This window comes from Metopolophium dirhodum, chromosome 5 (assembly GCF_019925205.1).
Source record: "Metopolophium dirhodum isolate CAU chromosome 5, ASM1992520v1, whole genome shotgun sequence".
In the NCBI taxonomy this organism is placed as follows: domain Eukaryota; kingdom Metazoa; phylum Arthropoda; class Insecta; order Hemiptera; family Aphididae; genus Metopolophium; species Metopolophium dirhodum.
This window is the reverse complement of record NC_083564.1, coordinates 23,290,695-23,302,987: the sequence shown is the minus strand read 5'-3', so window position 1 is coordinate 23,302,987 and position 12,293 is coordinate 23,290,695. Positions and strand designations below refer to the sequence as shown.

The 12,293-nt window shown below is 27.9% G+C and overlaps 1 protein-coding gene across 14 annotated transcripts in view; it reads left to right on the top strand.

The window, feature by feature from the left end:
* Positions 1–12,293, top strand: part of LOC132944446 (ankyrin-3-like) — a 117,764-nt gene that overhangs the window by 19,971 nt on the left and 85,500 nt on the right. For all 14 annotated transcript variants that reach the window (XM_061013775.1, XM_061013788.1, XM_061013787.1 and 11 more), the window contains 14 exons: positions 1,002–1,106; positions 1,170–1,302; positions 1,361–1,524; positions 1,593–1,748; positions 1,833–1,961; positions 2,030–2,227; positions 2,910–3,206; positions 3,363–3,560; positions 3,635–3,781; positions 5,773–5,922; positions 9,173–9,313; positions 10,466–10,621; positions 10,683–10,781; positions 11,092–11,292. In XM_061013775.1, the coding sequence (XP_060869758.1) occupies positions 1,002–1,106; positions 1,170–1,302; positions 1,361–1,524; positions 1,593–1,748; positions 1,833–1,961; positions 2,030–2,227; positions 2,910–3,206; positions 3,363–3,560; positions 3,635–3,781; positions 5,773–5,922; positions 9,173–9,313; positions 10,466–10,621; positions 10,683–10,781; positions 11,092–11,292 (2,274 nt within the window). The remainder of the gene's footprint in view (positions 1–1,001; positions 1,107–1,169; positions 1,303–1,360; positions 1,525–1,592; positions 1,749–1,832; positions 1,962–2,029; positions 2,228–2,909; positions 3,207–3,362; positions 3,561–3,634; positions 3,782–5,772; positions 5,923–9,172; positions 9,314–10,465; positions 10,622–10,682; positions 10,782–11,091; positions 11,293–12,293) is intronic.

The following is a 12,293-nucleotide window of genomic DNA, read 5'->3' as shown; positions in this document are numbered from 1 at the left end:
TACCTATCACTTATAAATTATAATTTATTACACTCTTGATAAACTTCGTTTTTCTTATGTACATTCATTTTACGATGGATATATAATATTGATAAAAAATATTGAATACATACAATTTCGCCGCTGTTTTATACGAATATATTACCGCTAAAATAAATAAATGATGGACTCGTATGAGAAAACTTTGTTCCGTTTTAATCGTTCGATAAAGAAACGTAGAAAATTGACAAATTAATGTAACGGCTCCAAAAAACGTAACCTTCAGAAAAAAAATTATATTATTGTAAAACGATGATATTCTATTAAACCCAATTAATTTGGATGCTTATTTGTTTTGATAATAATTTTATGAAAGGGCTATGTATAATTTAATATTTTAGTAGGGCGTAATCCGAGTCTCGTCACTTGATTAGGTACACGAAAAAAAGTTCTAAAGTTATTGACTGTTCTATACATATATGTAATAATTATATACATTATACAAACATTGTTTAATTATTATACTGTATAGTACCTCATTACTAATTAGTTATACAGTATAGTATATACATAAATACTAATCACAATCGTATATTATTTAAATAGTAATACGTCTAAATATAGTCTTATTAACAAAAGTCATATTAATATATTTACCTATCTAATTAATAAAATATTTTTTGGAACCATGGTTCTATAAGCTATAACTTACTTTAATATACGCAAGTAAATTATTCAGTAGTTTTTTTTTTAATCTTTTTTCCACAGCTATTTTTATCTATTTAATTAATGTAAAATGTATAATATCTAATTTTTCAATCCGTAGATTGGTTATAATGACCCATATTTAATTTACTGTAGATGTAAATATTATGCATTATCCACTAATATGTTATTATTTATAATTACAATACTAATATATTACCTATATGATAATTTAATTTATTTGTATTACTTATATTACTATATTAGTAGTTACATTTAATTATATAATTTGTATAATGATATATATAATTTTACAGGCGGAGGGGAATACCTCTTCGTTTTTAAGAGCGGCACGATCCGGGAACCTTGATAAAGTCATTGAACACTTGAAAAACAAAATCGATATAAATACATCTAACTCTGTAAGTGTTTAGAATGATTTGTACCTCTTGTAAAAATATATTCATCTTATTGTTTATTTTCAGAACGGTTTGAATGCTCTGCATTTGGCTTCAAAAGACGGGCATTTGGAAATTGTAAAAGAGTTATTGAAAAGGGGCGCTAACGTAAACTCGGCAACAAAAAAAGGAAATACTGCACTTCATATTGCTTCTCTTGGTATACAATAAATATTCCGTTTTTTTTTCAACAATTAACATAAATTATGTGTTTTTAGCGGGGCAATATGATGTGGTGGTCACCCTTGTGGAACATGGCGCATTGGTGAATGTGCAAAGTCAAAATGGTTTCACCCCTTTGTATATGGCTGCGCAAGAAAATCACGACAGAGTTGTTAAGTATTTGTTAGCAAATGGGGCCAATCAAAATCTGGCAACTGAGGTATGACGTGGGAAAAAAACGTTAAGTACGAATAATCCATTTGATAACTGAAAATGGTTTCTTTTTAGGATGGATTTACACCATGCGCTGTTGCAATGCAACAAGGTCATGAAAAGGTAGTAACGGTGTTATTAGAAAATGATACCAAAGGTAAAGTGCGTCTCCCTGCATTGCATATTGCAGCAAAAAAAGACGATTGCAAGGCCGCAGATTTACTCCTTCAAGTAAATAATAAATATTGATTTAAATTATGAAATTATTACATACAATCGAATTGTTTTATTAAAAATATAATTTTTGACGTATAGAATGATCATAATCCAGACGTAACATCTAAAAGTGGATTTACTCCATTACATATTGCTTCACATTATGGAAACGACGGTATTGCTAAACTTCTCCTTGCTAAAGGCGCTGACGTCAACTACTCTGCTAAAGTACGAAACTTAACTAACTATTTAGGTTACAATGAATATAAAAATTAATTAAAATTCTTTTGGAATAGCATAACATAACTCCATTACACGTAGCAGCGAAATGGGGTAAAAGCAACATGGTATCTTTGTTACTCGAAAGCGGTGCAAATATTGAAGCTAAAACTAGAGATGGTTTAACAGCTTTACATTGCGCTGCAAGATCCGGACACGACCAAGTTATTGACATGCTTTTACAAAGAAATGCTCCAATCAGTTCAAAGACCAAGGTTGGTGTGGATCATACGATTCATTAGTTATTTTAAATTCATTATAAAAACTAAGCTCCTAATAATATTATTATGATATACATAATAATAATAATCAGGGTTCGTAAGTTCATGAATTCGCATATCAATCTTGCTAAGTTGTATTTAATGTTATATGACATAGAAATCCATTTTAAGGTACCATGGTTATTTTGTTGGGCATATTATTTATAATTTTGATATTCCTATTGACAATTATGTAATAACGTAAATTTTTTTATTGAAATACTATGAAAAAACCAAAATCTTATGACAAATACCATAATTTATATTTTTTCACTGCATGGGAATTGTCGCAACCTAAAATGATTAAAAATAAAACTTTTAAAAATATGAATTGATATTTCTTGTTATTTAAAAAATTGGTTATGATTTCTCCTTGTTTTAATCCTCATATTTTTAGAACACAATTTTAGATTATTAGTGGATATAAATACATATTTCTGAATTTATTAAGGCATATTTCAATTTATATTTTGCCAGTTTTTAATGCATAAGTGCATGCTTATTTAGGCATTTTTTAGAGCATGCACTTATGAACACTGATAATAATAATAAAAATTTTTTGAAATGGTTTTCATTCGTTTTTGAAAAGGAAAGAAAAATCAAAGTTGTAAAATATGTTTTTTTTTACAATTTGTAGAACGGTTTGGCGGCATTGCACATGGCGGCCCAAGGAGATCACGTCGAAGCCGCTAAAGTGCTATTGTCCAACAACGCTCCGGTCGACGACGTGACCGTTGATTATTTGACCGGTCTTCACGTGGCCGCCCACTGTGGACACATCCGGGTGGCCAAACTCTTGTTGGAGAAACACGCGGATCCCGATGCCAGGGCGTTGAACGGTTTTACGCCGTTGCACATCGCGTGCAAGAAGAACCGCATCAAAGTTGTGGAGCTGCTACTCAAGTACAACGCGAGCTTGGAGGCGACTACGGAAGTGAGCATACCTACCTGAGTCTATGTACCCAATGTCCCAATCATATACGATATATAAACGACTCGGTCTGTTGCGGTCGATTTGACAGACCGAAAATACGCGAACTTATGATATATCAATCGATTTTTATAACGATTATTATTGTTTTTCGTATAGTCCGGTCTCACTCCATTGCACGTCGCCAGTTTCATGGGCTGCATGAACATTGTGATATTCCTGTTGCAACACGAGGCCAACCCGGACCTGCCGACGGTGAGAGGAGAGACGCCATTGCATCTGGCTGCCAGGGCCAATCAGACAGACATCATACGGATATTGCTCCGCAACGGAGCTCAAGTGGACGCCAGGGCTAGAGTACGTGTGAATCGTGTGTCTACACTATGGTCGGACTATTGAGTCATATTTTATATTTTTCGTTTATTGTGCAGGAGAAACAAACGCCGCTTCACATAGCTTCCAGATTGGGTAACGTGGACATCGTAATGTTGCTGTTAGCTCACGGCGCGGCAGTCGATTCGACCACGAAAGATCTATACACCGCTCTACATATTGCCTCTAAAGAGGGCCAGGAGGAGGTAAGAGCACTGATTATGAAACGCATTATGGATCACGTGGACACAACATATTTGCTTGATAAGTTTTGGTCTGTTAGAAGAGAATATTTTATTTAAAACGATTAAATTATTGTGAGTCTTTCCTTATAATTATCTTTATATCATAATATTTGGTACTAGAGTTCAGCGTACGTCCTTATTGGATCGAGAAAAACTGGTGATATTTAATCGGTAAAATATTTAATCACCATCAGAAATACCCAATGTCTTTGTTTTAATTAAATTTTGACCAATCAGTTATTTATAGACCATAATAATTGTATCAATATAATAATTATACGTATAAAATAATTCTGAAATTATTACTCAAGTGATTTTAATATTCGAGTTAAAAATATGCTACAAATATTACTATTCTAAAATAAATTAAATTTGTAAATTAAAGGTAATTACGTATTCAAATTCAAATTTCGGTGCCAATAACAATTTGAGTAAGCTTTAACTGAGTTTTTTAAAAAAAATTGTCGGTTATAAGAATATGAATTAAGTGTCCTTCTAAAATGTCGTCGATTAATTACTTTGAGTATGACATAATTTAATTCTGAACAAAGGATTCACTGCCATATTATTTTCATCGAAATGTGTTCGTATTCTTCGTAAATAAAAATAAATAATCTAATTTAATATTGAATACATATAAATTAAAAAAGCAATAAGAGATGAGGAAAATATACGTACTGTGCCAAATTAGACATTTGTTTTTTAATTTATGACATTTAAAAATCAGTATTACTTTCGTATTAATCGTCAAGCCTAACCCATTATAACCTTCCTTTATGTAATAAGTAGGTTTGCGATTCAATACGTAAATTATCAAGTTTATAATTTGATGTATAATTTAATACTTTAAATTTTACTAAAATATTTTGATCAAATTGTGCATAATATATTAATAAATTATTCATATTTTTATTTTTTATTTCCAAATTCACAACTAAATGATACTACTTGATTGTATATGGTTCAGTGATTCACTATATTATACGTAGACCCAATATTAAGTTGAAAATCAATTTTTTTTTTCATTTAGTTAATAATTAAGTAAATAATTAAACTATATAATATGATTATATTATATTATTATTTAGCAAATTTGCACTTATAAATATTATTGTTATACGGTTTAATTATTATTACTGTGAATGTTAGAAATTAGAAAATATAATAGATTTACATTTATAACCTTAAAAAAGTTGTCATACTAGATGATGATGATATATTATAATATATTTAATATAGTGCTGTTAGTTTTTTTTTTTAAGTTTCATAAAAGTTTACATGACATAAATGTTATATTATAGCATTGTTTTGATCTCTTAATCGTTGTTAAAATTCAAAAGACATCTTTTTATAATAGTTTAATCACCGTTAAAAACAAAACTAGTATATGGATGTGAATATTTTATGCTTAATCATTGTCATTGTTGTTTTCTTAAATTAAAAAAAAAATATTAAATATTTATAAACACGTTTTTGTTCGCTTTGCCTATTTTTTTTTTTGTCAAGCCACCGCAATTAAAATGTCATTTTTCCAATCTAAATTTCTTTTATCTTCAAAAATCAAGCAAGTCACTTGGTACTTGGTAAAATCGATATTCATTGATTAGGTAAGTCCTGAAATTTTGTTATTCTTATAAATATTTTCCATTTTTCCTACCATATCTAAATGTGGCTATATATTATTAGCCTAACTATCCTAACGCAATAATATATTATTTATTATGATTTTATATTGACTTATTGGCTGTAAACTATTTATCATGGGCACAGGCTTTAGCTTCACAACACTGATGCAATGTATATTTTAAAAGCTTGAATTTATTTATAGAAAAAATATCTAACAGCATTAACTACTTTTAACAAGCTTAAGTTTTGTAAAATATTGTACACAAATTAATAAGTTGACAATGACTGATAATGAATGAGAAACACTGGACTTTTTTTGTTGGCAGGTTGCATCAGTGTTGTTGGAGAATGAAGCCTCGGTGACAGCAACCACTAAAAAAGGGTTTACCCCACTACATTTGGCATCAAAGTACGGCAACATTAAAGTCACCAAGTTGCTGTTACAAAAACAAGCTCCAGTTGATGCGCAAGGAAAGGTTAGTAATGATTTTACAATTTTATAACTAAAATATTTGTATAGAATATTAACTTTTGAACAAGTTTCGGAAAATACATTTCAACGTAAATTATAATAAATTCGCACCTCTAGAACAAGACTGCCGCCACTCACATCAATTTTGAGTTATGACTACTTTCAAACAGTGAAAAAAGTTCTATAAAATGCAAGAACGCTACATTCAATATCATTTTTGATTTAACAACTTAAAATATGCGTCAGTATTGAATTTAATGTTTAGATAAATTCAAATTTCATAGCAAGAGAGCCATATTTCCATTATGTCTTAATGGCAGTATACTTATTTTAATTTATCCAATTAATCACTAAAGTCAAAATTCAAGATTTCGATTTGTGGCGTTTTTGCATTAAATAAAAACTAATTATTGTGGATATGTAAATATGTTGATTGCAAAATAGAAATGTTTAAAGTTTAGTGGTATTGCATTTTATAATTTGTGATATTGCAGCCACAATATGAAATTGAATACTGCTGCCATATTTTCGTATATTATGACTGTCTTAAAATCAATTTCAGTGTATGCATGCAGCCATATCTCAAAATATGGCAGTTTTGCAGTTTTGCATTTACTTAAAAAAATTGTAACTCTTATATATAACTTTTTGGGTTTAAGAAAATATTTCATGAGATTTGAAATAGTCATATTGTAAAGTATTGAAGTGTTTATTTTTTAAAACGCATAAGTAAAGAACTGTTTAAAATATCTTAGATTCAAACTTCAAATTGATTTTTCTCAAAACTACATTTTGAGTTATGGCAGTGTTGTTCTAGAGATGCGAATTATATCAAACGTTGCAATATAAATTATAAATAAATACATATTTAATAGGATGTAATTAGGAAGTCATATCCTATCCTTTTACGTAAATATGACATCCCTCCATTAGGGTAGTTCAATCTCGATTTATTACTCTACTTAAAAATTTAAAGATGCCTTACAACATTTGGTATCACTTTCTATATAGTTTTATGATGACTAATAATTTATAAGAACTAATACCTAAGATATGGGCTGATTGACTTTATAATATAAATACCATATTATATTATTATACCATTATAATATTTTTTTTATAGCAAGAATTTTAAGTTTTTGATTTGAATATTTAGAATCATATGAGTTATATAACAAAATGGTTAGGTGCTCTAGTAAAATATTTTCAGGTCTTCTATTTGAAAATGTCAACTAATAAAAAATAATAATAATATTAATTATCCCAAAAATTATATACACCTAAATATGTGGTGCTAAAATAACACCGGTCATGTTACAAATAGACAAAAGCTGGTGACATATTATTATTCGTTGAATAAGTACAAAGTCATTGAATTTGAAAAATTTATGAATGGACTTTTTGTAAATTAAGATTAAAAAAAGCGTAATTTTAGTTCTTCTGGCTAGAAGATGCTTTATGATAGAGATTCCCAAACTTTTCATGGTATGAACAAATTGTATCGACTTAAAAATCACAATATAACAACGATTGGACGATATTTAGTTTCGCCACATAAATTTGTTTCAACATTAAATTTTTTAATCGATAATCGCTATCTTTGCGATAACTTTTAGTCTGACAACATCGTGATGACACTTCACTCTGTATAAGTACTTCGTGATCGTCACGGACAACGATCAATGATAAAACTAAATTCGGACATCAGAGAAACGTAATAATTGTATAAAGTAGTAAATCATAGTTACACGGTTATACTGTATAAAAGTATGCTCTTATTTACAAAAACCATTTATTTTTTTACATTTATATAATAAATTATGTATATTTTACATGACATAAAAAATATATATACCTAAATATGTTATAACATTACTAGACCTGCCAAAAATATATATGATCACGACCCACAGTTTGGGAACCTTTGCTTTATAAATGTATTCTTATTTTTTGTAGTTGGATAAGAGATATTTCGGTGAAGATAATTAATACTATGTAACATCCATTTTACTAATTTCACAAATTGGGAGTCTAGTTTGAATTTTTGAATTTCTGTTGAAGTAACGACATTCCACATACTGAGAATATTTTATTTAAAGGTTATTTTTTTTTGTTCAATTTATAAAATCGAGAAACTTCGTGCAATAATTTTACTATAAATATTATAATTAAAACAAAACTAGATTTATTATTATTGGATAGGTAGTAAAATAGTAGATACTAAGTGAGTGTTTTGCGTACCCACTACTCGAAAAACAACCCATGAATTATACTTATCGTTGATTTTGAAAAAAAAAACATGAGTAGATTGGTGTGCCAAAAATCGTTTCAAAGACAAGGTCAAACTCTTCTATAAAACACCAAATATTTTATTTTTTTATTCTTATAAGAGATATTTTACATAAAACAATAAATTATTTCTACTACAAACCAAACAAAAGTACAAGGAACTTTAAAAAAAAAAAAATATTGAGGGAGAAAGTGAAGTTGAATAATGAACTATGAATATATAACAAACTATTCATGTGACAATTTTTTTCTTGTACGTGTAAATCCAAAACTCTAATTAAGACTTCAAGATGCCTATATTTAATAATAAAATAAATAAATAAATAATAATGATTACTGATACATATTAAATTATTATAATACATTTTTTATAATTTCATAAAGTTTATTCGTTATTCATGAACAGTTCAATATATTTGTCCGAATATATACAATATACCTAAGTACGTAATTTCACGTTGAAGATGTATTTAATAAATTGAGTGATTTTACAAAATAGGTATAAGTACCTAGTTATAAATCGTTTTATTTAACAATAATAACATTTATAACCTCAATAAACTGTTATAACCTAACTTAGCCTATAAATTCCTATTTAAATAGTTTAAAATACTTATAATAATAAATTTTTAAAATGTTTTGCTAATTTGTACGTTTTCAATAATTGTTTCACCATAAATCAAAAACCTAATAATTTCAAAAATAGAAATAATGTTTCAACTTTTCATTTTCAATCCATACAATATGGTTAATAATGAACAGTTAGTAAATATATTATATAATATATTTGAAACAAAAAATGACTTGTCAAAATCCATTACACCTATATAAATCATAAATATACCTAGTCTTTTACCGGAGCAACAATTATTTTAATTATTAAAGATAAATAAAGATATAATACTAAGTTAGTCTGTTATCTTGTATTATTATAGTTTAATTGTCTCCATCATTTTAACCTTTAGAACGGCGTAACACCATTACACGTAGCAAGTCATTATGACAATCAAGCAGTTGCATTAATGTTACTTGACAAACAAGCATCTCCTCATGCCACAGCAAAGAATGGCCACACGCCTCTTCATATAGCAGCAAAAAAGAATCAGGTAATTTATTACGTCTTATGGTCAAAAAGTATTATAATATTTGTATTTATAACAAAGTTATCATTTATATTTATCACTGTAGAAATAATATTCTAGTTTTAAAATTGAGTGAGTATAAGTATTATAAAACTGAAAAATATGATTCATACTACTATTAAAAATATGTACTCTGACCTAATTAATTTGATGTAATTTCAAACGTAACGGTACTTTGTAAATTATGAGCAAACAAATAATTCTTAGTTATTTATTACTGTCTTACACAATATGCGAAATAGGTATAGTAAAAAGTAAAAACCACTGGTGCTTACTTAAAATATTTTATTTAAAAGAATACAAATTTATAAATGATTTGGTAAGTTGTAAATATTACAGTATCAATCTTTTCACAAAAATATAGTTATCATATTAATTTTTTGTTCACTAAAACTACAACACGCATTCCATTTTAGTTTCTATTGAAAAAATGATTATAAATTAAAAAATGCAAAAGTGTAAGTTGGTAGTATATTCGTACTGTATACATTTGTATAATTGTATGTCCACAGCACCTTTTTAACAAGGAGATCGCATCAGGTTACATCAAGCTTACATTTCCCAATGCTCTACCGTATTTTTTATCCGTGTAACAGACAAATAATTATGTGTGACGATAAATACACAGTTTTGTGATGATGTGGTGCGCACTGTGCGCGGTAGTTTCATGTGGTCACAGAAACTGTTGAAATCGTACTTAAAAAAAAAAAAAAACATTTTGTGAACCTACATGGTTACATTAGAGAAATATTACGACTATGTGTTTTACGGTAGTACATGTGGAAATGTTCGCTTAAACTGATAAGATCTCCATGTAAAAAAGGTGCTGTGAACATACAAAATATGTATATTACTAAGTACTAGTCACAAGTATACTCCAAATTTGCGTTTTTAATTGTCTTGATAATACTTAATTTTAATTTAGAAGAGTACTCTGTCCCACGTCGAGCCCCCTCCAAAGTGAACTATCAGCTATCATATCATTTAAATAATTCTAAAATATTTAATGTAGTTTAATATTTGTTTAGTATATTAGGTTGATCGTTTGTAAAATATTTTCTGTTAAAATCATTAAATACAAAATGTATATTATAATATAAAGGATATGTGTTTTAGATGGATATTGCCGTTACTTTGTTAGACTACGGAGCAAAAGCAAACGCCGAGTCAAAAGCAGGATTTACTCCTCTTCATCTTAGTTCTCAGGAAGGTAATGTTGAGATGACTACTTTACTTTTGAACCACAACGCAGATCCTAATTATAAATCAAAGGTAATTAATACGGTGATTGTGAAATAATGATTACCTTTTAAACGTAAAATGTATTTTACAGAACGGTTTAACACCAATGCATCTTGCCGCACAAGAAGATAAACATAAAGTAGCCGTTGTGTTGGATAATTACCATGCAGATATTAATCCGGAAACTAAAGTAATAATAAAGTACCTTATACCTGCAGATATTGATTAGTTATAGTGATCAGCGTGCACTAACCTAAAGAATGAAATACAATTTTAATATTTTAAACAAACTAATAAATAAACAGTTTTTTTTTTGATATTTAAAGAACTGACATTGTTTTTCAATTGTTTTTATAAGCTTAACATGTCAACGCGTTATTATTTTGTTTAATCATTCGCTTGGTATTTTAATAGTTATATACTTATAATATAAGTAAAACGTTTTACTGAAGGTTAGGTTTTCATTTGAAATATTAATATACCTGTTTATATAATATTAGGCTGGATTTACTCCTTTGCACGTCGCTTGTCATTTCGGTCAATTAAACATGGTTCGATTCATAACCGCTCGTCAAGGAGTTAATATTAACGCGACTACAGCTTCTGGATATACACCACTTCACCAAGCAGCTCAGCAAGGCCATTCTACCATTGTAAGCCACTTATTGGATAAGGGAGCTGACCCAGATTTATTGACAAGTGTAAGTAAAAACATTATTTTTAATGTTTTAATAAACGTGTAGGCAATTTAATTGGTTATAAATCATTGAAGAGTAAATTGGTGTAATTAAATTAATCTGTCTAACGATAGGAAAATTTTTAATTTTTGAAAAAGCTAAATTAAAAACTACAATATTATTCCAGATTTTTTTAGAGAATTATTATTAATAACCGAGTAAAAATATTTGGAAAATGAATAAATTTAAACAATGGCCTCAGTTGATTAAAAAATGGTTTCCTTAAATATGTTACACCTTTAATGTCATAAACCGACTTAACAATGTAATGTTAGCTTAAGCAAAAGGTCCAAGTATGTCAAATATTTAGTTATAATATAATTAAATTCTTGTACATGACAATTTAATTCCATAAAATATAATATATAACGATGTAATTTATATAAATATATATTGAAATTAGTAAAATATACTTATTATGTCGTTGTGGGATTAATGGGTTTTTATATACCCCCTTATGCCATTAAAACGCAAGTCAATATTTTAGTGAATTCATTGCGTAAATGATTATACGCAGTATGCACTTGTGAATATTATGTACGATAATAGTACGATGTTATAAAAATATAATTTTTATTTAAATACAAAATACGTAATTACACTAGATAATGAATACATAAACTTCAAAAATAATAATATAATATTTATACCATTTTATTTTCTTTTATTTTGGTATAATATTTAGGTGTATTATATTAATTAATTTGTAGAACAGGTTACAAAATAAGATTATTTACCTAATATTATATTAATTGAGAACGGTATCAAAGTAGTGCCTGTATAGAAAGACAGTGGTTACTAAATTAGTTAATTAAAAGTCAAAACAGTATTAATTAATGTAATAATGGTGTAAACGAGTCATGAAAAGTCATAAAAGCCATAAAATATCAATAACGCACATTTTTACATTTAATTTTCAAACTAATTTTTAATTGCCTTGAAATTGTTATTACAGTTTTAATTAT